The sequence below is a fragment of the Sorex fumeus genome, unplaced genomic scaffold (genome assembly GCF_029834395.1).
Source record: "Sorex fumeus unplaced genomic scaffold, SorFum_2.1 ptg000006l, whole genome shotgun sequence".
Lineage (NCBI taxonomy): Eukaryota > Metazoa > Chordata > Mammalia > Eulipotyphla > Soricidae > Sorex > Sorex fumeus.
Genome location: NW_026606063.1, coordinates 58,733,850 through 58,761,600, shown reverse-complemented (window position 1 = coordinate 58,761,600; position 27,751 = coordinate 58,733,850). Strand labels below are relative to the sequence as shown.

Sequence of the window (27,751 nt, the reverse complement as noted above, 5' to 3'; positions counted from 1 at the left end):
GTCATCTCCACCTGCCTCTCTCACTTCTTTCTCCCTCTCCCTTTCCCTCTCTTCCACCCTCGCCTTAGTCCTCTTCCTCCCTCCCCCTACTCATCCACATCTTCCCCCCCCCTCTTCACTCTTCCTCTCTCTCTCTTTTGTGGTTTCCCTCTCACCTCCTTCCCCACTCTGCCTATCTACTTGGAGGGCTTCTTTCTTTTCTCCTATCTTTATTTAATTACCTTCTCTCTTCCCTTTCTCTATAATTTTATGCATTTTTACTATTTTTCTGGACCTTGTCTTTCCCCCACCCTGCTTCTGTTCTCTCCTTCTATATTTTCATTTTGACTTTTCTGTTTCTCAGCCTGCATTGTTCTTTCTGTCTTTCCCACTGGAACTTGATTTACTTTTTCTACTTTGATACTTTTCTCACATTTCCCCCTTTTCTCTTTAGACTGCTGTGTAGAGCACATGTGTTTCCCTCTGCTTGACTTTGGGAGTGCAGGCAGAATCACTCACTTCCCCAACAGTCTTCCTGGGGCTGCTGGCCCCTCTTCCCTTGCCACTCCCACTACAACAATGGGCCTACCAGTGGGTCCTCATGTGTTCCTTGTGCTAAGCGGGTGGCAGATCCAGCAGAGAGTGGCTCCCGTGTGGCTTTCTGATCTGGGAATGAGGATTCTTTGTCCTTTTGCCTTGAGTTGTGAAATAAAGCAAAGATGGAAGCATACACAAATATGACTTAACACCCTACCATATCTTGGGAGAAAGAGCCAGGGTGAGCATTTTTTTTTCTGGAGCAATAGCACAGCGGTAGGGCGTTTGCCTTGCACGCAGCCAACATCGCCGACCCGAGTTCGATTCCTCCACCCCTCTCGGAGAGCCTGGCAAGCTACCAAGAGTATCTCGCCCGCACGGCAGAGCCTGGCAAGCTCCCTGTGACGTATTCGATATGCCAGACACACTAACAACAAAGTCTCCAATGGAGACGTTACTGGGCCCGCTCGAGCAAATCGATGAACAACGGGAGGGCCTTTACCTTTTACCTATAATGCCAGCTTGCTTCCTGTTAGAAGCAGCAGTCCTTGTCTGGGGAAACGAACTACAAGGATCTAAGACAGGGATTCACAACACACTTTCCTAGAGAAACACCATCTATGAGAGATGAACAACAATGAAGGAATGAAGGGCCCCCCTTCGTAAGTATGGGCACTTGCCCACTGACCCTCTGGCTGGCCGGCGAGCTCAGGGACGTCCAGCAACATGACCACACACTAAGCCAGGCTCCACAGAGTATTGCTAGGGGAACCCCCACTGGCAGACTTATCCCTGTTAGTGCTTGTTTAGCACAGCTGTGTTGGCACATAAAGAACCTGCACTTCTTCCCCCTCTCCCTTCCCCTAGCCCCCATTTTATTCTCATTCACTCAAGGCTTTCCCCAGCTGACATCCGGATCCACAGCAGCAAAATTCTCACCTTCCCCAATGCAACGTGTTGCATGCTGGGGCTCAGGAAGCATGCATGCTCCACTCTGGACACCCCAGGTCTCAGCACGAACACCCTCTCTTACACCAGCTATCTGCTCATATGATGGTTCTCTCCACCTGCATTCCACCACTGGAACAGAAATGCAACCAACACAGACCCCAGCAGAGCCGTCAGGACCAACCACCACAGGAAACAGCCACCTGGCCAGATGGTGAAAGAACACATGGAGGCACTGGAGTGAAAGAAAACTCAGGGCACAATCAGGGCACAGAGATGTGGCCAACAGAGAGAGAGAGAGAGAGAGAGAGAGAGAGAGAGAGAGAGAGAGAGAGAGAGAGAGAGAGAGAGAGAACAGAAGGTGCTGGGACTCCTGGGAGCCTGGAGCTCCAGGGTGAGCCAGGCTGTCTGCACAGTGTCTCCTCCCATCTGCATAGTCTCTGGTCAGAGACACAATACTCAGAACAGCCTCCAAAGGCAGAATCAAGTGCCAGTGAAGCCCTGGCTATTTTTGCCACAGACAAGAGGTCCAGGAGTAGGGACCAGCCCACGTTTGATCTGACCTGATTCTGAATCTTTTCCTGATGAAGGCTTAACTGAAATTGTCAGAACATGAAATCAAGAGGGCTTGGCAAAGTGCTCCTATAATTGAATTTATTACTTCCTAATCTCTCCTCCCCTTCCCCTTTCTTGTCAGATAGAGTCTGCTTTTCATTACTCGGCCTTTCAGAAGAGAAACTGATTGCTGAATGATACGTTCTTTTTGGTCACTCGACATACATTTGAACTCCAGGCTTCTGAAATCTATCTTGATAATGTTCAACAACAGGTATGTAAATAAACTAATGGTTGATACCCTCTCCATTCCTCACTTAAAAAATTCCTCTGACCTATTATGGTGGATAAAGAAATAGGAAAGTGGGGGATGGGAGGCGGGGGGAGCAGAGGGCACCTAGAGGGCTTAAATAGATTTTACAGGCACTAAAGCATTCATTTGGAGTAAGGTCAGCTAGAAAGATCTTGTTTCAATAATACACTCTGCATTTAGTTGAAGACTACGTTATGGAATCTGAAGGTCCTTAGTGACTGCTTGAAGCTGACATAAGGCAGAAAAGTGGACACATAATACATGGAAAGAATCAGGCCTCAAGATTGCTGCTTTCCGAATCTCTGCAGGTGCTGGGCCTGCAAGGCAGTTGGAGAGGCATTCTTGGGGCTGTGAGGGAAAGGCAACAAGTACAATAGGCAGAAAAGTCATCTGTTCAGGCATGGGGAGGGGATTGAGTCAAGAGAACGGGGATGAGGTGGAAATATGGAACCCACAGCATGGAAGCTTATCAGGGTTCAGTCCCCAGCTTCATTTTGCTTTCCCAGGATAAGGCCCCCACACACCCACCTTTGACTTTCTTGCCTTTCTTTCTTTCTTTCTTTCTTTCTTTCTTTCTTTCTTTCTTTCTTTCTTTCTTTCTTTCTTTCCTTCCTTCCTTCCTTCCTTTCTTCCCTCCCTTCCTTCCTTCCTTCCTTCCTTCCTTCCTTCCTTCCTTCCTTCCTTCCTCCCTCCCTCCCTCCCTCCCTCCCTCCCTCCTTTCTTTCTTTCTTTCTTTCTTTCTTTCTTTTTTTCTTTCTTTCTTTCTTTTTTCTGTTTGGGTCACACTCGACAATGCACAGGGGTTTCTCCTGGATCTGTACTCAGGAATTACTCCTGGCTGTGCTCAGGGGACCATATGGGATGCTGGGAATTGAACCCCAGTTGGCCATGTGCAAAGCAAATGCCCTACCCACTGTGATATCGCTCTAGACCCTTGACTTTCTTACCATAAAACTGTTCCAAGGCCCTCCAACTGGGCCCCACACTCAGTGCCACCACCAAAGCTCAGGCTGAACCCTTGCTCTTCTGGAGTGAGGGTTCACAATGATCTTCCTGCCACCAAAGGGCTCCAGCCTGTGACCTGCAAGGAAGGATATTGGCCCCTTCTGTACGATGCACAGGTCTCACCACCCAGAGCAGGCACTGGCAGTGGCAGCCACTTTTATGCCAGCCTTACCAGTCCAGAACTCAGGATACTTCTGCCTTGATGTTCAGCCTGAATGCACCAATTGCTCACCTACAGGCTGAGCCTTACTTCTAAAGGTCTGCTTAGCTCTGTCTGGAGCACTTGCTCCCATCTCTGCATGGAGGTTATGTGACATGGCATGCTTTGCCATTACCAGGCCAGAGCCGGCTTCAGGACACTCCGAACCAAGCACCACCCCAACTCATAGGATAAGGCAGCCCTAACGCAGCTGACGATCCCTCTCACTCCACTTCGCCTCTGGTAGATACGATCACCACCCTGAGTCTAAGGAGGCAGCAGACAGTCTTCCAGCCTTAGTCATCTTTGCAGACTCCGAACTCACACAGTGCCTGGTGTGCTGTGTCCCCGGGGAGCAGCAGCTTTCAAATCAGGAACTATTCAGTCAAGATAAAAATGGGCAGAGCTCTCCTCCTCCTCCTCCCTGCTTCATTGTTTGTTGAAACATCTATCTAAAGTGCCAACAAAGCCTTTTAATTTCACAGCATATAGTCTGAGCTAACCTTTAGGAATTCTAAAATAGCACTTGTCACAGACTGCCGAGAAGAATCTCTGAGTTTCTGAGCCTCTGTGAGCTTGTCAGGGAGAGGGATTGGAGATACTTGGGTGAGGATCTCTAGGAGCTGAATTTCCACTGATCACTAAGAGGAAGCAATGATAGCACCTACAAATAACTTCTTCAAACAATTAAATGAGCAGAGAAAGCAGGGTATGGGCTGGAGCGATAGCACAGCGGTAGGGAGTTTGCCTTGCACGCAGCCAACATGGCCGACCCGAGTTCGATTCCTCCACCCCTCTCGGAGAGCCCAGGAAGCTACCGATTGTATCTCGCCCGCATGGCAGAGCCTGGCAAGCTACCCATGATGTATTCGATATGCCAAACACAGTAACAACAAAGTCTCCAGTGGAGATGTTACTGGGCCCGCTCAAGCAAATCGATGAACAACGGGAGGACAGGACAGGACAGAAAGCAGGGTGTCAGGCACCCAAAACTTTACACAGAACATTGTAGGTCAATAACTGGCCATCAATCTCCCAAACCAGGAGGTTAAGCAGGCAGACAGATGCGTTTGACTTTGTCTTAGCAAAGGGGTCAAGTAGAAGGATCATCTACTTTGCCCCTGACTGATGTAAGAGCAACACCACAATGAGGTTTCTCTTTGTCCATTGCTAGGGGTATTTTCCCCCCTATGTTTTTACTTCCTTTGGGTTCTCAGGATTTCAATCTTTTGGGTTTTTATATTTGGGGACTGTGATTTGGGGGAGGTTAGATTAAGGGGTTTATTTTGCAGGATTTCAACATTGCAGTACCATGGCATTGAGCTGTATGTTTTACGACTATGATCAATACTGATTTAAATAACATCTTTGGGTATTTTCACTGATATAAAATGCATACAATCATATGTGTGACAAATATTTATGTGTATATATGAATCATAAGTTTATAGCTTGATAATTTTTTACATGTAATCACCTAGGCCAAGATGTAGAAATTTTACAAAATCAGTTTACACTCCCACTCAATATCATGCACTCATGATTCCCATATCACTATCAATTAATCTCACTTTGTTTTAAGTATATGGAATGGAAATAGATTATAGATTATAAAGCATTTATTTCTTTCACTAAACATAATGACTACAAAATGCACTTGTGCTACTTCATTTAACAGGAATTTATCCCCTTTTTATTACTGAGTAGAATTTCATTGTATGAGTCTATTGCAAATGGGTTATCCAATCTAACGTTTGGACTGTTATCAATACTTGTAATGGGTTGGAGGTTATTACCATAACTCTGCAACAAGCATCCTAGTAAAAATCTTTTTGTGAACATGTTCTAATTTTTCTTGAAAAACTGAGTGGAAATTACTGGGTCCTTGGACAGGTATAGATCTTTAATCTTATAAAGAACTCCAATACTGCATTATAGAGTAAATATTATCACCTTAAGAACAGCAATTATGCAAGTTAAGTCTAGGTGCCTTATGTTGTCGTCGTGATTATCATCTTTGCTTAGTGAAAACCACTTTTGTGGGTGTGTGGTGATATTTCATTGTGGTTTTAATTTGTTTTTTCTTGATGACTAATAAGACTGAACAAAGTTTCATGTGCTAATTGTCATTCTTATATCTTCTTTTGTAAAGCTTTTTCAAGTCTTTTGTGCAAGTTTTCTCACATTATGTCATTTTATCATTGAATTGTATGAGTTTGTTATACATTCTAGATAGAAGGTTTTTGTCAAAAAAGTTTATTACAGACAATTTTACTGAATTTGTGGTTTGTCTCTGTTTTTTTTTTTATTACTGTATTTTGGAGACCAAACACTTCAAATTTGAAAAAAAAAACCAATATGTTATATGGAACTTGGTGATTCTTCTCTTCTTTTAAATAAATTTTCATTTACCTCAATGACAAAAATATATTTTCCTATGTTTTCTTCTGAAAATTTTATATTTTCACTTTAAGCATATAATAAGTATCAAATTAATTATTGTACATTATAGGAGAGATAGATCAGGGTTCAGACCTATTCAATTCAAAGTAGTTTTCTGCATGCTTTGTTAGCAGATAATTTTTGTCATTTAATTTCTTTTGTACTGTTGTAAAAGGTTGTGTTGTGTTCTAACATCTCTGCTTCTGCTAACTGGCTTTACCCAGATACCATTGCTGACACTTAGTGAACTGTCTTAGGCCCTCAAGAGTTGTGGATTCTCTTAGATGAGATCAGCACCAGGAGGATTACTCCATAACTTAGAGGCCAGCCGGGTATCCTAGAGGAAAGGGCTATTCAGATAGAGAAGGGAGCACCAAATAAAGGATGTTTGGAGGATCCTCCCAGGAGGGGAGATGCATGTCGAAAGTAGACTATGGACTGAACATGTTTGCCACTCAATGCCTCTTTTGCAGACCACAACACCCAAAAGGAGAGAGAGAACACAGGGGATTGCCCTGCCACAGAGACGGGGGGATGGGGGGATGGGGGTGGGAGGGATATTATCCATGGTGGTGGAAAATGGGCACTGGTGGAGGGATGGGTATCTGATCATTGTATAATTGAAACCAAAGCACAAAAAATTGTAAATCTACAACTTTAAAAAAAAAATAAAATAAAGGGGAAAAAAAAAAAAAGAGTTGTGGATTCTTGAGCCAGAGCCATTGTCATAGGGACATCAGTCAAGTCAGATCGACTCCACCTTGAAAAGCAGCCTCGCTCATCCTGGGATTCTGTAGGATCATTCCAGGGGCTTCAATGGCAAGTGCCTTCTGGCCAGGGGAGACTCAGTGGACTGTTTGGCTGAAGCAATAGCAATGAAATGAAAGCTCCTTTATTCAGAGTCTGTCAGGCCTCAGATGCCTGTGATGGACACGTCCTTAAAGGTCATTTCTTCTCGCTGCCTGTGGCAGTGGGCTGGAGAGATAGCATAGCGGATAGGTGCGCTTGCCTTGCACACGGCCAACCAGGGTTTGATTCCTCTGCCCCTCTCAGAGAGCCTGGTAATCTCTGAGGATATCTCGCCCACACGGCAAAGCCTGGTAAGCTCCCCGTGACATATTCGATATGCCAAAAACAGTAACAAGAAGTCTCACAATTTGTTGTCAGACATTACTGGTGCCCACTTGAGCAAACTGATGAACAACGGGAGACAATGCTACAGTGCTACTGTTGTAAAAAGTCAAATAGATATATGTGGATCAGTTTCTAAACTCTGCAATGTTCTGCTGATTTATTTGTTCAAAAGTCATACAGTAGATGACTGGAGCATTGGCATAAATTTTGAAATGAAGTGATGCAAATCCAAATTTCTTCGTAATTGTTTTGAATAGTTTAGGCCATTTGTATTTTCACATGAATTGCCAGATCAGCTTGTGAGTTTCTATAAAATTCCTGCTGAGATTTTTATTAAGATTTGTGACAGACCTATAGACCAAAATGAGGTGGATAAACAACAGAATAATGATGTATTCTCAATGCACAAACAGGGTATTCTCCACCTATTGAAATGTTATTTAATTATTTTCTGCAAATTTTAATGCACTTGCTTGAATTTTTATTATTAAAATATGCTTATGAGCTTCATATTTTTAATGATATTATACATCTAAATTTACATGTTTATTTTCTAATTTTTTTGTCGCATGCAAAACTCTAATTTTGTTTGTTGTGGGGGGCCACACCTGGTGGTGCCCAGGGATAACTCCTGGCTCTACTCTCAGGGATCACTCCTGGTGGAGTTCAGGGAATTATATAAAATGTCCAGGGATGGAACACAGATCAGCTGATGTAAGAAAGTGCCTCTGTACTATCACTCCACAGCAAACCCCTCCCCGACTAATTTGTTTTTAATATTGAGTCTCTTGGTCGACATGATGAACTCAGACAGTATCTCACCCTGTTCGTTCCATTCTAGGCCATGGGTCCCAATGTGGAGTTCTTCGGCTGATCTTCTCAGTCCTATCTTGGCATTAAAATCACTGACAATGATCCTGTAGAAGGTGTGGTCTTCTTTATAGAACTTCTCCAGCTCCATCTAGAACTTCTCAATTTGTCCTTCATCATAACTGGATGTTGGTGAGTAGACAATGAAGACAGAAACTGCTGGCAGTGAGCCACATCTATTCAAGTGTAATCATCCGATTTGGGTTGTTAGGCACTGTCTGTAGCACTGTCCTCCCATTGTTCATCAATTTGCTTGAGTGAGCCCAGTGATGTCTCCATCATGAGACTTGTTACTGTGTTTGACATATTGAATATGCCACAGGTAGCTTGCCAGGATTTGCCGTGTGGGTGAGATACTCTTGGTAGCTTGCCGGGCTCTTCAAGAGGGGCAGAGGAATTAAACCCTGCTCCACCGGGCCGGCTGCATGCAAGGCAAATGCCCTACTGCTGTGCTATCGCTAGGCATTAGAATGAGTCAAGGTTTATGGCCAAGTTCGTGTTGACAAGGACACTGACACCATGGTAACTCACAATTCCAGAAGGCCGAATCTAAACATTGGACATGGGAGTTTCCCGGTGGACAGTTCCACAACGAAATTGACCACATCATTTCAATCGATGGTATTTCCTGACTGATGTCGCTGTTGTCCCAAAATTCCAAACGGGAACGGACCACCATCTCTTTTGTGCAAAATTCTACTTCACAGAGTGGGGAGAAAGGAATGCAAAGTTAAGAAGTGAACTCCCAAAACAACCACCAACTGGGAGTTCTCTGGCACTATTGCAGCAACATGGGAAGATACCGTCATTGACAACATTGATGAGGAATACGATCAACTGGTTCAGCACCTCCATGATTGTGCGAAGAACGCCGAGAGAGAGATAGCCAAAAAAAGACGCCTGTCTTTGAAAACTCTGGAGCTCATTCACCATCATGGCTTAGGGCAGGGTTCAGGCAACCACAAGCGAACATCCCAGCTTGAAAAGTAGTGCAGAGAAGCGATAAACGAAGACCTCAAAGAGAGAAGAGCAGCAGTGCTGGCAGACGCGACAGAAGCTGGGAAAAGCATTCGCAATGCCCGCCTGTCCTTCACCCACTATAAGACCAGGATGACTGCCCTCCGACGTCCTGATGGATCTATCACATCTTCCAGAAGGGCAATGGAGAAGATTATCCATGACTTCTACTCGGATCTCTTTGATAGCCATGTCCACCTGCCCACATACCAAATTTTGCAGGATGGATATGTCATTCCCAATGTTCTTCCTTCTGAAATCCAACATGCCATTTCATCAGTAAAGAAGTGAACAGCACCCGGCCCAGACAAGGTCAGACCTGAACACCTGAAGAACCTACCATCAGTACTCATCAATACACTGGCTCGGCTCTTCACATGCTACCTGTCTGAATGCAAGGTTTCGTCCCAATGGAAAACCAACAGGACTTGCACTACTGTACAAGAAGGGAGACATCCACGACATTGGCAACTATCACCTGATCTGCCTGTTGTCTGTCGTCTACAAGCTGTTCACTCGAGTCATCCTGAATAGGATTGGCAGAACACTAGATGAAGGACAACCATGCGAGCAAGCCAGTTTCAGAAAAGGATTCAGCACCATCGACCATATCCACCCGATAACCAAGCTCATTGAGGTTTCTCGGGAGTTCAAGATGCCGCTCTGTCTAACGTTCATTGATTTAAAGAAGGTCTTTGATTCTATTGAGACTGAAGTGGTCATCGAGGCCCTAGTCAAACATGGCGTTCAAATTCAAAACATCAGGATCTTCCATGAGCTGTATTGCGGATTCACTACCAGGATCTCACCATTCTGCAGGGAGATGATCACTGACGTCAAGAGAGGGGTTTGGCAGGGTGATAACATTTCACTGAAACTCTTCAGTGCCACCCTCAAGAACATCATATGGCAACTGGAATGGGAAGGAATGGGAGATAGATAGAAGTGAAGATAGACAGTCGGCAACTACCCCACCTCCACTTCGCTGGTGACATCGTTCTAATAACACCAAACATCAGCCAAGTGGCACAAATGCTGGCTGACTTCGACCATGAGTGTGGAAAGGTCAGAGTACAGCTAAATCTCACAAAGACAATATTTATGAGAAATGGTCTCGTTCATGACATTCCGTTCACTCTCAACAGGACGATCATCTCCAAATGCAAGTTATGTGTACCTAGGTTGAGAAGTTAACATGATGAATGACCTGGCACCTGAGTTGTGCAGGAGGAAGAGAGTGGCTTGGAACTCCTTCAAGAGCGTCGAAGAAATAGCAAAGAGGATGCAGAACCTCTGGCTCCAGGTACATCTCTTCAATTCCACTGTTTTTCCTGCATTAACATACGCCTCAGAGACCTGGGCCCTACGAAAACAGGATGAGAATGCTATTCGGGTCTCCCAAAGAGGAATCGAAAGAGCCATGCTTAGAGTATCACGCTTCACTCAAATGAGAGAAAGAATCCAGAGTTCCGACCTCCATCAACGATCAAGAATCAGGGACACTGTCTCATTTGCCAAGATGTCGAAAATCAGATGAGCTGGACACATAATGAGATTTGGAGACGACCACTGGACTAGAGCCATTACAACTGAATTCCACGGGACATCAAAAGATTGCGTGGCCGCCCATCTATGAGATGGTCAGACTTCTTTGTGAAGACCCTGAACGATTGGTTTGAGGCTGTTCATGTTCCTAGAATGCGCAGATACCATTGGGCTACCCTAGCACACCACAGGGATGAATAAAGACATTGCTGGTGCCCACTCGAACAAGTGGATGAGTAACGTGATGTCAAGTGATCAAGTGATTGAGTCTCTAACCTGTAAACCAGTGTGGATTTATTAGTTCTGATAGAGGTTTGGGTGTTTTATTATAAATTATTTCTGATTTTTCCATGTGATTATTATTTCTGATATTTCACCTGCAAATCAAGACAGCTTTATTTCTTCCTTTACAATCTTTCTGTCATTTATTTATTATTATTTTCTGCATTATTGATGATTGGTTCTTTTCCTTTCCTCTTGGATATTGGGTTTTGTTTCATCATGCAGTCCATGTGTGACTAAGTAGGGTATTTTAGATACCCCTACTCCACTCCCCTCATCCTCAAGAAAACTTTCCAGCTTTCACACCTGAAGGAAACTCTACCTATGCAGTTATCAGGAACACAACTTCTATTTCTTTTCTTTTACATTCATTTCATCTTACCTTTTTCCTTTCAATTCCTTATGTATATTGGTTTCCCTATTGAGATCAATATGAGTGTTTTCTGTGAGAGAAAGGTGGAGAAAGTGAGACAAGTGAGTGGACAAGTGAGGATAAGAGAGAGAAAGAATGTTCAATGATATGATTACATTGGAAAGCCAGCAGAAATAAAAACAAACAAATGGGGATATATCAAATTAATAAGTTCCTGCATGACTAAAGAAATGTGGGATAAAATTAAAATATACTGAACAGGAGAGAATATTTGCACACAACATGTCACACAAAGGGTTAATACTCAAGATATATATATATATAATTTATCAGCACCAACAATAAATACTAACAATGATAAATCCAATAAGCCCATTAAAAATGGGGGAAGAAAATGAACACTTCTCTGAAGAAGAAAGATGTATGGTTGATAGGTATAGGAAAAGTGTTCATTGTCACCAGGGAAATCCAAATTAAGATAACAATGAGATATCATCTTACACCAGTGAAACTGGCATATATCAAAATGTCTAGAAACAAGCTGTGTTGGTGAATAACTAGTGAGAAAGGAACTCTCATACATTGCTGGTTGGAATATTGTTTGGGCAATTCTCCATGGAAAGCACTCTGAGGAGTTCTCAAAACAGTAATAATAACTTGGATATTAACTCTTTGTCAGATGAGTGGTGGCTAATAAATTCTCCCAGTCTGTAGATTGTCTTTGTAATCTGGTTTTGTTTCCTTTGAGGTGCAAAAACTTCTTAGTTTAGTGTAATCCTATTTGTTTATCTTTGCTACTACTTGCTTGGTCAGTGGCATTTCATCCTTAAGGATGTCTCTAGCTTCAATGTCATGAAAACTTCTGCCTATATCTTCCTCTAAGTAACTTATGGATTTAGGTCTGATACCTAGGGTTACTTCTGGCTCTGCACTCAGGAATTACTCCTGGTGGTGCTCAGGGGATCATATAGAATGTTGGGGATCAAGTCTGGGTTGGCCACATGCAAGGCAAATGCCCTCCCTGCTGCCCCTTAAACCATTTTCATTTGATTTTTGTAGTTGGTATTAGAAAGAGGTCTACGTTCATTTTTTTTTTTGCATGTGGTAACCAGTTTTCCCAACGTCTCTTGCTGAAGCTTGCCACTAGGATGGGGATAACTTAGGGAAGAGAACACTAGGACAATGGGGGAAGGGAAAAGTGCCTGCCACAGAGGCAGGCTATGGGTGTGGGAGTGAAACTGGGGACAATGGTGGATGGCAGTGGGCTCTGGTGACAGGATTGACATTGTAACAATATACCCTGAAATGCAATCATAAATATCTTTGTAACTTTGTAATTCATGGTGATTCAATTTAAAAAAGAAAGAAAAGAATAAAACTTCCATATTATTTTGTGACTCTACTTCTTAGTATCTAGCCCCCTCCCAAGATATAAAAGCCTTCATTTAAAAAAGATATGTTCATTACAGCACTTCCTACTACATCACAATGGAATACCTTGGAAACAACCAAGGGATTCAATGGCAGATGAGTGGGTAATAAAGTTGTGGTATACAGATACATTGGAATATAATGCGGTTGCAAGGAAGGTTAAAACCATGTAAACCAGGTGGAACAGGAGGACATCAAGTTAAGTGAAATAAGTCAGGACAAGGTAAATACCTATGTCCTCACTAATCTGTGGTGTACAGAATAACATGATGAGGGAATGGAAGGTATAAAAGGTGGGGGAAATCCTTGGAACCTAGATTATAGAAACAGAAATGTTAAGGAAGGAGAGAAATGGATGAGAGAAGCAAGAAGAGGAAGTCTAGAAGTAACACTGGATAAGAATCAGGGCTGAATCAGGAGGATTGGTCCATGGCTTGGAAGCCAGCCTCACGCTGGGGGGAAAGGCAGCTCAGATAGAGAAGGGGCCACCAAATAAAGGGTGCTTGGAAGGCTCACTCAGGATGGGAGATAGATGCTGAAAATAGACTATAGACCAAACATGATGACCACTTAATACCTCTATTGCAAACCACAACACCCAAATGCAGAGAGAGCAAAAGAGAATGCCCTGCCAAAAAAGCAGGGTGGGGTGTGGGGAATCGGGTGGGAGTGGGGAAAGATATACTGGGATCATTGGTGGTAGAGAATGGGCACTGGTGGTTGAGTACTCGATCATTGTATGACTGAAATGCAAGCACGAAAGTTTGTAAGTCTGTAACTAAACCTCACGGGGATCCATTTAAAAAAATAAATGAAATTAAGAAAAAAGAATCAGGACTGAGGGATGTGTGTGTGTGTGTGTGTGTGTGTGTACGTGCATATATATATTTAGAGTCAACACTGTTGTAAGCATGGGGCCCAAACAACAATAATTAAAAATATGTCTTTGAAGAAGACAAGATAGGGACAGATGTGTGTGTGGGGGAGGGGTCAGAGAGGCAGTTTGGGGATGTTGATGGAGGGATGTGGACATTGGTAATAGGGCTGATATTGAAACACTCTGTACCTGAAACTCTATTGTCAACAACTTTATGGATCATGGTGAGTAAATTTTTAAAAGATTTTAAGATAAGCAAAGAGTAAACATGGTTCCTAATATTCTCCTGGGTGTCAAAGATTGAGAAATGGAACGAGTGAGAGGGAGCGATCACCAAGTGGAAATGTTTCTGGTGACTAGCTATGAACAATGAGGGATGAGCTGAGCTCAGGTGTCTTTACAGCTCTGTGTATCCAAGTGACTGGCACAGTCATGCTTCAGTTTTCCTATCTCTGCAGGCTATCTGCACACTGTCGCTTACCCTTGCCTCAGCCACCAGGTACTGGGATGTGCCCAGTGCTCACCTTTCCCTTCTCGTTGGAGTTGTGAGCTGTTAAGCTTTCTCTCTCATTGAAGAGCGGCAAAGAATTCAAAGTGGCAGTTGGGAAAAGAGTCTCAGATAGGATGAGGTAGTCTTTGCACATGCAATGCCCATATTCTAACGACAAAGGCCCATCTATAACATCAGCTAGTTTTTTTTCCATCTTCCCATCTCAGCTGAACTGTAGAAATAAGAAGAGGCAGAAAGATCAAGACGCACTATGAACTCAGGAAATTGGGTTTCTAATGCTGCTTCCTGTCCCTGTCTTCCATGATTTGTGTCTGGAACAAATCTCTTGGCATTTCTCTGCCATGAGATTTTTAAATCCAAAATCTGTAGTTCACACTACCAGCTGGCTTTTTAAAAATGGACTTAGCACACCCCAGCTGTGGTTCCTTTCTTTCCCCTAGTCTTCACCTTCAAACTCTGGGAACTTCATGAAAATCAGTGCCGGGTTTTCTCCTTCTGGATTCAACAATTATGGCATTTTCTACTGCGTGTTGCCTCTTAAAAGAACCCCCTCACCAAAGCCCATGAAGAACCCTTCCTCATAGAGATACGGATGATCACATGTCTGCTGTCCAACTGCTGACTGGAACAGCTCCCATTTTGCATGGACAAGAAGTCAGATAAGAGTCATCCTCCCACAAGTGACCTAAGCAAAGATGATGTAAGTCTAAAATGATAAGAAAATCACTGTCATTATAAAGCTTTTATAGAATCACTATGGCATGATTACACTTTAACATGCTAAATCAAGAGCTGACCGTATTAAAAACTATAGGTGACAGTGATTTTTCTAAATGTAAGAGGTCTAAAAAGTTAAACTTCTGATAACCTTATTTCCAGCTTCCAACAAGTCTTATTCAGACAAATAGCAAACTCTGAACAATGTAAAAATAATAGAGTTCTTAAGATAGCAGCTGCTTTCAGTTAGTTACATGCCCCTGGATTTAAGGATGGTTCATAATGTTCATTTACTAACTGCCTCCCATTTCCCTTGATTCTGTCTTATCCTGCCATGAATACAGTTTTTAATATAACTGTTTGCTAGGTGATTCTTACAAATCTGGGAGAAGGGGAACCATTGCTCTGAGGGAAGGTGACAGGTAAGGAGAAAGAAAACATGTATCAGCCTTGGTTAACCAGAATAATCAAAGGGGATGGATATACTCTGTGTTCTCAGCTCTCCACCAGCCCGATCTTGTTGGCACATTTGAAAAGAGTCATTTGTTGATTGATTACAGAAACTATGTGTCTGCCTAGATTTTTCTCCATAGCAGGACAGAATTTGTAAACAGCATTTTCTCAGAGTGACAAGCTATTGTTTATGATTTGTGTGCTTCTCTGCAGCCCGGGATGAGTGATGCTAGAAACATGATTTTGGGAAAATGGAGAACTTTCAAGGGAAGTTCTGGGCCTGGGCTCCTTCTCTGGCCACTAGGACACTAAAGGGCCAAATGGGAGTCAGATCCTAGCTACACCGAGTCAGGGAAGTCATTAACAAATGAAAAGATTTGTTCTTTCCCAAGGACTTGGTGGTCCTGACTCTCCAGTTCACACTGAACTGCAGCTCTCAGCACTGGCCCTGGGGTAGGCAGACTATCTGTGTAAAGAGCTGTCAAAGGTTGGTCAAGCTTCTCTAATACAAAATCTGTATGTAAAGAAGAGTAAAGAACATTAGTAAAGGGCTGGAAAAAAAACACAGATTTCTAAAAACCACTCATGATTTTTTTGCTTTTTTTTTGGTCTGAACCAAATCACATGGTTATTTTAATAAGACCTTGGCATTTTAGATAAAATAACCTTCCTTTGGACACTGTCCAAAGACTATTGTCCAGACTCCATTTGGGTCAGATGTCCAAGTTGCTAAAGATTCATCTTATTTCAAGATACTTCAAATTAATGTAGGTAGCTATAAGCCAACACATGTAACTAGCTGAGCCAAAAATACAATTAAAATATAGAAGAAGTAAATATTCTTTCCTCTAAGCTTGCAGGTTTTATTTTAATTCATCACTTATTTCATTTTTACCTTGGATGAAAACAAATGACTTCACCAAAGGCAGAAATGTATCTTAAAAATTTTTGCAGTCATTCCATGCTTAGTTATAGAAATCCACACTGTTCAATGCATATTTGATTGAATTGAATACACTCATAGTAACAACTAAGATAACTAACATAAGATTAAGATTCATAATTTTAAAAAATGCTTTTAAAAATGGTATTCTAAGGGGGGATGGTGCTGCCAGCAGATCAACCTGTACCTGTGGGGCTAGTGCATCAGCAGCTTGATGGTGCCTTCAGGCTTCCTGATACCCCAAAATTGGTGCTGTGCCTTTGGTCAGACCCCAACAACTTGGGACCAATTTTACCAAGAAATTAAATGGCCAAAAGTTAGGTTTGTGGGAGCCACACACACAAAACACCTCTGTCTCAGCTATACAAGCTCATTTATCGGCCTTATTTCAGAGACCCATAAATAAATTTTGAAAGAGATAAAAAGCCCCAATTTATCTTGGACCCACGCATGGCTGAACAGAGTGGGGTAAATCGGAGGGGGGCAGGTCAGCCTGGAGTCCGCCCATACAGAACCCCTGGCAACCGCTTGCTTCCACAATCCAAAATCACCACCATACCCCTAGCCTGACTCCACCATCTCAGGACAGATCTCACTGAGACACAATCTGCTGAAAATTCTGGTAGGCAAGTTTTGTGACTGAAATCTCCAGGCATTCTTGGGGTCGGGATGGGCTACCAACCCCCACCTCCCTGTATTTCTGGAAGCATTGACAGTCACATCAACACCCCAAAGCTGCCACCCAGTTAAAAAGGTCCCCCAGCATTACTGACATAATTAAAATACGGAATGCCCTGAACAAACACCATGACCTTTTAGTGCCTGTATTGCAAACCATAATGCACAAAAGGAAAAGGAGAAAGAGAGCAAAGAAGGAAAGTGTCTCCCATAGAGGGAGTTTGGGATGGGAACTGGGTGTTGGGGGATGGTGAGAAGGAAACAGGAGACATAGATGGTGGGAAATGTACACTGGTGAAGAGAAAGGTGATGAAACATTGTATGACTGAAACCCAATTATGAACAGCTTTATAATGGTCTATCTTACGAATATTCAATTTAAAATTTTTTTTAAAAAGTAGTGTGGAGTTCATGTCCACTTCAATCAGCTTCATCAATGGCTGAATAATTAGCAGTACTCCTATATTTAAAAATAATTTAAAAAATATATCCTATCCTCCGTCTTTGCAACAAGTTCATATTATTTCTACTCTTTATAATCTCCAATTTATAGCCATGGAAGCAGAAATTGAGAGTGGCCTATGATAATTGCTTATATCTCTTCACTATACCTCACATCTAATCTAATTTTCCTATGTTCATAAAACACATATCAAGATTTTCTCTGGGCCTCAAATCAGAAAATCAATACATCTAAGTAGTGTTTTTTATGAAAAAGAAGTAACATGAGCAGAAATAATTTCTGAATATTTAATAAGTACCTGAGATCATCCAATGTCATAAAGAAAGTAAAATTAGAACTAGATACTTTGCAGTGGACCTGTTTTGTAATATAATAAAAACATGTACATATAATAAAAATATGTAAAGGTGAAGAGAGACTCAAATGTTGAAGAGAGTAAAAAAGCAGGAGAAACAAAATGTTAGAAAAATGGGTGTAAAGAAATATGGGCCCTGGCACAGTAAAATTTGGTTTAATGTTTGTAAACAGCAATTCAGCAGTATGTAAAATTTTAAAAGTATATACCGGAGCGAAAGCACAGCAGTAGGTCATCTGCCTTGCATGCGGCCATTCAGGCAGACCCAGGTTCTATTCCTCCGCCCCTCTCTGAGAGCCCAGCAAGCTACCAAGAGTATTTCGCCCTCATGGCAAAGCCTGGCAAGCTACCTGTGACATATTTGATATGCCAAACACAGTAACAACAAGTCTTACAATGGAGACATTACTGGGCCCAAGCAAATCAATGAACAATGGGAGGACAGTGCTACAGTGCTACAGATATTGCATAAAAAAACCCCAAAGCATCAAATATTGTGTGATCATGGAAAGATACCTTGGAAAGGTATCGTCAACATGGAAAGATACCTTCTTATATACTTAAATGGAAATAATGTTCTAAACAGACTATAATATTATTTTTTAAAAAAACAAAAATAGAAACTTCGTAAGATCCAGCAACACCACACCTAGGCATTTTAAGGATATGAAAATACTAATTTGAAAATATATTTGCACAACCATGTGTGCAAAGCAATAGCCAGAACACAGAATCAAAGTGAAAGCCCATCAACAGATGACTGGAGAAAGAAACTGTGCGATATACAATAATTAAATTTAAAAATGTGCCTGTTAAGGCGTTAGGCTGGGGCACAGGAGGGAACCTGGGAACACTGGTGGAGGGAAGTTGACACAGATTTTGGGACTGATATGGGAACACTGTATGCCTGAAACTATTATGGACACATCTGTAAATCATGGTGCCAAAATTTAAAAATTTACTTTAAAAAAAGAGAGAGAAAGAAACTATGGTATATATAGTCAGTGGAAAGCTACTCTGCCATTTAAAAAGATGAAATCATGCCTTCAGGGACAAAATGCATGGAACTCAAGGTAATTATGCTAAATGAAATAAGTAAGGCAATTACCAGATAGTTCTATTCACATGTAGAATATAAACAACTAAAGCAAACTGGGAAAAAAATCAAAGAAATGAACTTACTAAATTTTCCAGAGAGAGTGGACTTGTACACTGAATTAAACACAAACACAAGGACCAGGAAAAAGATTTTAGGATGAAATCTTGGAAAATTTCTGAAACCAAGAAGAACCCCAGCACCCACTGCCATGGTGCAGGCTGAGCTGAAGGAAGCCCACTGGAGGCTCTTCAGGTCCCAGGAACAGGCCTTCTGATCTGCTCTGACTCTGATTATGCCAACATCTGGACCTGTTTATCTCCTTTGTTTTGTCTTCTGTAGTGATTTGAAACTAGCATCCTGTGTTTAGTACTCGTGTTGACTTGCAATTTAGTGAACCATATATTTTAACCTATGTTTCTCCAATGATCAAAGTCAGACCAAACAATGTCATGGGTCTACCCTGCAATTAAAGTAAAAAATTAAGCATGGTTTTTACTTGACTTTAGCTTTGATCTTACCTTAAAAATACTACAAACATAATATATTATAAACCAATTAAGTTTTGCTTTAAGTTATGTTTCTTTCAAATAATGTGTTTAGCTTTTATATTTAGCTGTAACTATTTTAGGAAACCATATACTGACTGCTTGGCTTCCATCAATCTTTTTATAGCTTATTTTGAGTTACTACCTTTGATTTTTTTAGTTGACCTATAGAACAGGTCTATAAATAATTTGTTGGGGGTGGGGAGCACTCCAAGCATGGATAAGAGAACTCAGGGGTCTCCTGTCACTCCTGGTTACAGCCTAGTTTGTGTGAGCAGCCAGGGTCATACCCAGAAGTGCTCATCCGGGCCTAGGTCTTTAAATTGTTTTTAAGGAAAGCCACATTGTGTCTGACTCTTAGTCATCTTAAAATATCTTTTTACTACCTGAACTCATGAATTAAATTTAGTATGGAGCAGTATTCATAGATCAGAGTTCAGCCTGAGGTAAGACTATATTACTCTACAATATATACTATGATATAGACTAACAAAATAATATAGACGATAGCACAGCGGGTAGGGCGTTCGCCTTACACGCGGCCAACATGGCCGACCCGAGTTCGATTCCTCCGCCCCTCTCGGAGAGCCCGGCAAGCTACCGAGAGTATTCGATATGCCAGACACAGTAACAACAAAGTCTCCAATGGAGACGTTACTGGGCCCGCTCAAGCAAATCGACGACCAACGGGAGGGCCTTTACCTTTACCTTTTACTATATTACTCTATGTGAGCTGGGCAATAAAGACTGAAGGACAGCCTATTTTTCTTTTTGTGGAAAAACTATTATTTATTTCTAGTTGATTATGAAATATTTTCTTTACTCTAGGTTTGCAAGCTATGATCAACACAGGATATTTTTTGCTAAAATGTTAATTTTTTATGCCCTGACTATAGCTGGGTTTTGTGGCCCCAAAATTAAAGAAAAAGATGCCAATTTTTCTGTAGTCTTGGATGACTAGTTCATAGATTGCATTTTATCCACTGTTAATTCTGCTCTTCAGCGAAAGCAGAGTATTTTTGCCTTGCATTTCACACTTTTATCAATCTATCCTCTAGCGGGTAGGTTATGTGGAGTGACTTAACCCACCCAGATGTGTTCATGAGTTCCAGAAGGGCTACATCAGATCTATACCTTAAGGCTGGATTGATTTGCATAACCCTACCTCAGGTCCCAGCAAGTAATCAGCCACAGCTTTAGCCCTTCAGAGTAGATCTTAACAGTTTTCTCTTCCCAGGGCGCTTTTGCCTCTAAAGCATTCCTTAGCCGAATATCCATAGCCAAGTATCACTTATCTTCTTCATTCTATTCACTCTTTGTTGTGTTAGGAACATACTCTTTTGAATCTATATAAACAGATTCAAAGAAAGCTATGCATGATCCATTTCTGGCTCTCTTAAGAATTTTATTCCCATAAAGGAGAGGAGAGTGGTCTGATTTCAGGCTATGGTAATTCAGAGGTCCTAACTGTGAGCAGAGGTGAAATGAGTAAGGCTTTGGGTGAGGTGTCTTGTTGGCTATTTAGAATTCAGATGAAAAGAGGTCATTCTGGGGTGGATATTCTCCAAACAACTTCACTGGCACTGGACTAGGTGGAAATTCCTTCAACATTTCTCTCAGTGTTGATATGAAGGAAGGTTCATGTGCTTGCAGTGTCATGGATATTTTGATAGGAAACGAAATGTGTCTCAGGCTAATCCCCAATGCACTGCCTCCCTGCCACCCCTGGGGAACAATATATTCTCAAGATACTACTTCACTCACCAATCCAATAGAAACCAAATGATACCTGTGGATGGAATTTTAAAATATTGCACAAAAGAATTGACGGTAGCAACTTGGACTTCAAAGTAAGCAAAGCTGTCATGCAAAATGGCCTGGGGGAATTTTCACCATTCCCAGAAGCTTGTAATTGAACTGACTCATCCTTGACAACATTTAGTTAACCATTCATCAGTGAAAGCATGCCTTAAACACATGACAAAAGGGAAAGTCTCACACAACATGTATTTACCTTGTAGTAAATTCTGGCCATCAAACCCCGCTGAAGAACTGTTTCACGAAAGTTTACTGCTTTCAACAGAAAGGTGAGATTGCCCACTGTGTCCACATTAAATGCCAGGAAACTGAAAGAAGAAAAAGAGTCACTATCATTATTGCTTGTTCTCATTAAAGAATTTCACTAGGAAGAAACAGATAAGGGTTTATATCTCAAATAAAAACTCAGAATCAAGCAACTGTTTTAGTCAAGCATCTTTTCATCTTCTTTTTTTTGGTAAATGTTTGGCTTATTGTACTCTTATGGTACAAAATTTGGCTCTTTATGGTATAAAAAATAATCGGGATTTTTTTTGTTTTGTTTTTGGACCACATTGGCAGTGCTCATGGGTTACTCCTGTCTCTGTGTTCATGAATTACTCCTGGTGGTGCTCAGGGGAACATATGGGATGCCAGGGATTAAGCCTGGGTCAGCTGCATGCAAGGCATATACTCTGCCCGCTCCACTCACAGTACTATCTTTCTGGTCCCATAATTGTTTTTCTTGATTTTTTCACTATCACATTTATAAATTTTGTTTATTGTTTACATCGCTTAATTCATTAACAGTTATGCAGATTTTTCAAGTAGGTTTATTTTAACAACTCAACAATAATTGTATCTTATGATAATGTTATAATAATTTCACAAAGGATTTGTCAATAAACAATAAAATCAAGAGCTGTGCTAAATATTTGCTATGGATTTTTAAATATGTTCAATAACTCTATAATAAAATACTATGATAATCCAATATATATTTCTCAAGTTGAGAAACTGAGACCCAATAACATTCAGTAACCTGCAGACCAGAGGGAGGTCACTGACCACAGACCACAGTCAAGCTTGGGTATTATCTGAGAGGTCATTAGTATCTAAGTAAAGAGAAGCTCCAGAGGGCAGAGAAATGGGTGTAAGGAAGCACAGGGGATAGTAGGTCACAAAGATGACTTTCTTCATCAGGAATTAATTACTATCTTCCCCATTTAGCTAATGAGAAATTTGAGGCACTAGGAAGTTGAGATTAGAGACCACAAACTCAAAGCACCCATGCCTCCCTCAAAGCACTGTGGACTTTAATCAGGCCATTCAACCTTTTATGATAACTTTGTATATAACTGTGTGTTTATGTGTGTGTGTATGTGTGTGTCTCTCTGTGTGTGTGTGTGTGTGTACATACCCCAATCATCCTTTGGCCCTCCCATTCCCCATGCACCTGAGAAGTCAGATCCAAATAACTTATTCTCATTAAACCAAAATAAAAAACCCACAAGTAGCTTATTTTGCCTTTCATGATAATTTCGCATATACCTCTGTGGGTGACACAAACATCTCACGAAATTTGTCTTTAGAACCTAGCTATACAGCCGATGCTTCATTCACGCATAGGGTTTCTCATACCCAATCATCCCTTTGTTGTCCCATTCCCTATCCCCCCCCTGGAAAGTAAGACCCAAATAACTTATTCTCATTAAACCAAAAATTTAAAAATCGACAAGTAGCTTATTGCTGTTTAATCAAGAGCCACCACCAGATTCTCCACCCAGATCCCCCATCTTCCAGTAGGTAGGCATTACACCCACCAGCTGCCGCTGGTGCCAGGTGGTTCCCATGAACGGCCAAGATCCAGATACTATAAAACCCAGCTCCCAAAAGCACGCGGCCGCATTTGTGGTCGCGCAACACCTTATTATCTCATTTTTACTTTGGAGAACTCGGCAGGCTACTGAAAGTATCCTGCCCGCATGGCAGAGTCTGGCAAACTTCCCATGTCGTACTCAATATGCCAAATACCAGTGACAATGATAGGTCTCATTCTCCTAGCCCTGAAAGAGCATTGAATATGGCTCTTTTAAAATCTCAGGGCTAGGAAGAAGGAGACATTACTGGTGCCTGCTCGAGGCAATCAACAAACAATAGGATGATCGTGATCGTGATCGAATCAGGAGTCATGAAAGAAACTTTAAGAAGCAGGGCCAGTCAAAGAGTTAATATGTACTGGGCTGTCCTGGGTTCATTCCCCAGCACTTCGGACGGTTCTTCAAATCCTGACATGAGTGATCCCTAAGCTGAGAGCCAGGAATAAACTGATCATTCAGGAGTGTGGCAAAAATATATATATTTAAGGAAAATATAAAAATGGGGAGGAAGGGGAGGAGGAGGGGGAATAGAAGAAGAGCAGTATATTGATATTATATCTGCATCTTAGAGAGAAAGGAAATCTTCACTCACTTGTCAGGAGTGACTATGGCCCACCTAGATCTAGAAACTTCACCCAGCATAGAACACTGTAGTCTCATAAGGAGGAATAACATAAAAGGCAGCATGCTTCTAATTGTGTATTTTAACAAGAAGGCCAAAGTTAATCTAAGATTAAATAAAACTTTATTCAAAAGCACCTTGTTAGCTATCAGGGAAATGTTATTGAAAACCACTATGAAACAGCAATACTCACCCATTTTAATGACTAAAATAAAATACACAGGCAACATTAGGTGTTGCTGAGAATATGGGCTAATCGGAAGTGTGATACTTGTTAATGGAGTGTGAAATAATAAAAATCACTTTGGAAAATTTCTCACATTTTCTCATAAAACAGAAAAAACACCCAGCAATTCAACTCCTACTACTTACCTCACAGAAATAAAAATATTCATTTTTTAAAAGGGGTTTTTTAAATAAACATTCAAAGTAGTTCTACTCCAGGAGTGAAAACTAGGAACATAGAAATGTCAAAAGAATGTAAGAGAATGGAAAACAAGTGCCAGTATAGTTAAAGATAGAATGTTAATCAACCATGAAAAATGAGCAAATACATATGATGACATAAATAAATCTCAAAACATTATGTCAAGTTAATAAACTGAATATAGATTACCTTTATATAGCTGTACTTAAGAAAAATTCTGCACTGTAGCACTGTCCTCCCATTGTTCATCGATTTGCTGGAGTGGGCACCAGTAACATCTCCATTGTGAGACTTGTTGTTACTGTTTTTGGCAAATTGAATACATCACGGTAGCTTGCCAGGCTCTGCCAGCGGGCAGGATACTCTCAGTAGCTTGCCGTTCTCTCTGAGAGGGGTGGAGGAATCAAACCTGGGTCGACCACATGTAAGACAAACAACCTACCCGCTGTGCTACCACTCCAGCCCAAGAAAAATTCTAGAACAGAAAAAAACTAATCTGGGGTGGTGGCCATAGGGATTGTGAAAAGGAACATAAGAGAACTTTGGGAGTGATGTTGATAAAAATTTCAGGTACATAAGTGTACCTAAATACAAAAATCAGTGAATTCACACTTGTGATTTCTGAATTTCACTACACATGGTTTCTACATAAGAAAAAACTACAAATAATAAACTGTAGTTAATAATGTATACTTTGAATCATTTGGGGATTGTCTCCAAACCAATATAATAGTAATTATAATAATAGGTGCAATAAATTATTAAAAGTAGAATCAAGGTGGCGGGCACATGAATGCACACGAATTCTTTTAACTTTGATGAATACTTGAAGGCATTCATAATACAGCAGGCAAGGTACTCAAGTAAATGCAGCATCTTGACTTCCCTCAATGTCCACAGCCTCCTAAGGGAGTGTGGACTGAGGAGGAGGTAGAGCTTTAGTGGCAGCCCTGTAGGGAGGGGAAGAGGCAGCACTCACTAGGTAGATTTGCAGAATGATGGTATCTGCACATGGTTTAGCCCCTTTGCAAAAAGTACTTGCCCATGAGTTTCCTTCTCTGCTGAGCCCTGCCCTCCTCATCTGGTCTCAAGGAGAATTTTTTTCAGTGCTATTATGCATTCTTCCTAAAGTTCAAATGAGGGGTAGCTTTTTGTTACTTCAAAAAACAGCTGCTTTCTTGGGGGAGATTTTGGAGAGCAGAAACATTTTCAGTCTTCTTTCTTTGTGTCCCCAGCCAATCATGGGCACCTCTCAGGAGGGTTGCTAACATGAATGCCATTTAGCTGCTCTACTGAAATATATGCTCCATGAACACCGAGAAACCATGGTCTCTAATTTATCACCAGTGTCTACAGGAGTGCCCAGGATACCACATGTACATGTTTCTATATCTGTACAAGATGACAAAGATTTTGTCAACATAAAAATCAAAGTAAAGATTCTGGACTTAAGTAGTCAAACATAGACAGATTGAAACAGTAACATATGAACTAAATATGTGGGAAAGAGATGTGTATTGTTTTTGAGGTTAATAATTAAGACAAAAATAAATTAAATCGACTAGAACTTTCCAAATATTTACCATGAGAATGCTGCCTTTGGCACATCTCAAGTCTACATTGGAAAGTTTGCTAGAACTATAGATTTGCATATGGGTGAGAGTCTGTTATGTTTTCAAAATGATGGAAGCAATCTCTTTTTGGCTGTCTGGAAAGGAAATGAAAGAGCATATGATTTGCAGCAAATTTGGGAACAGGTTTCCTGAATGGATGGAACGGATTTTTATGGGGATTGTGCAATTCTTTCAACTCCTTCTGTTGTCAGTCCATTTTCTACATAGTAAATTGGGAGGAAAGCCATCCATACCATATATTACCCATTCCAGATTAGACAACTTAAAAAGATGCACTGATGCTGTGATATGTGCCAGGACAAATTGAAACATCAAAGTAAGAGACTTGAGCCCTAGAATCGGGAGTTCATGTTTTCAAATTTAAAGACAGATTACAGCTTAAATAAATAAAAGCCTGGGCAGTAGTAAGGAAAAAAGAACTAGAAAAGCACAGATTATACATTTCTTACTTTCATTTTATGCCTATAGAAAATATCCCATCCTATCACTTGTTGCACTTTTTTAAGATGTTTTCTAATGAATATGATCCTTAGAAATCAACTCAATACATTTGGGATTGAGAATTCTATAATTTGTCTTCCAATTAAAAACTGTAAGAATTTTGCAAAAGATAACAGCCATGCATTTTAAAAAGGAAATAAAGGAGATAACATATTTTTGCATGTCAGTGAAGAAAACAAAGGTATGACAGAGAATATCAACAAAGGGGAAATTTGACTGAAAAAAATATAAACACCTGGTGATATTAACAAAAAATTAGCAATATGACAAAGAAGTATTTTAGAAATGACAAATAAAACATAACTACCAAGTCAGCAGAAGTTAAAGAGATAATCTGAGAATAGAATAAAACCTTACACTAATAAATTTAAAACCAAATAGACTCCTAGAAAAATAACATTTACTAAAACTGGAACTAACTAGATCAGAAAGTCTTAAACAAATTGAATTGGTAGCTTACATATTCCCCTAGCTCTACATATCTGTCAAATAACTTATCAAATATTTCTACAGAATAAGAAGCTATTCCTATAATAACTTTGAAACAAGTGAACTTCGAAATACAAATTAGGAACCTATAAATAAGAAAAACAATGTCAATAAGCAAACAAAAATCCTAGGGGGAAAAAGTCCTAACCTGTCTAACCCAAGAAAATAAACTGATTGTTATACAAAAAAATTTTGTATTGTAACAAAACTGAATTTTTTTCAAGTATGCAGTGAATTTTGTTATTAGAAGTTTTGTAGGGATTATTTATCAAATCCACAGATTATAGAAAAAATATATAATTTTTATGGCAGCAAAAAATCATTTGCAATAAAATATACACAACAAGTGGAGCTTCTTTAATGTATACTTATGCACTTATTTAATATATCCATACCCAGTGGTACTCAGGAGCCACAAAGGTACTAAACCCTGTAATGCCAGGAGAGCCATGTGGTGCCAGAGACTAAACTCGGGGCCTCACACATGCCTAGCCTGTGCTTTAGATATTTAGATATTTCCCCAGACCCCAAACATCATTCTTAACAATGAAATATTATAGTATTTCTTTCTAAAACCAGAAATAAAACCAAAGAACACTTCTACATAGAAAAAAATATTTAAAACCAATTATTTGCAGATGGTTTGATTGTAGGAAAAACAAAATTATAAAGATATATTTTGAATCAAAAAATTATGGCCAGGCTTATATATGCACATACACCCAAGTGATGTGCATTTATAAGCCACAAAGCATTGATTTACTTATTTATTTTGGTTTGGGGGACATACCCAGAGATTCTCAGGATTTACTCCCAGCTCTGTGCTCCAGTATTACACCTGGTAGTTTTCAGGGACCCATATTGTGGTGCCAGGGATTAAACCCAGGTTAATTACATGCAAGGCAAGTGTCTTAACTGTTTTAACTGCTGGATTGTCTTTCTGGCCCATAATTTTAAAGTATACTTTTGACAACAACAAAATTATACAAAGCACTTAGCAATAAGTCTGTCCAAGAATCTACTATATATGGAAGAGATTGTAAAACTCGGGGAGACACTTAGAAGAATTAAGTCTTTGAAATGAACATCAGTTTCAAAAATGTAAATTTTTCTATAATCTATTGATTTAA

The 27,751-nt window shown here is 40.6% G+C and overlaps 1 protein-coding gene across 1 annotated transcript in view; it reads right to left on the bottom strand.

Annotated features, from left to right (window-relative positions):
- Window positions 1-27,751, bottom strand: part of ACOXL (acyl-CoA oxidase like) — a 388,417-nt gene that overhangs the window by 80,500 nt on the left and 280,166 nt on the right. The window contains exon 15 of the mRNA XM_056126755.1: window positions 21,286-21,397. Coding sequence (XP_055982730.1) covers window positions 21,286-21,397 — 112 coding nt within the window. The remainder of the gene's footprint in view (window positions 1-21,285; window positions 21,398-27,751) is intronic.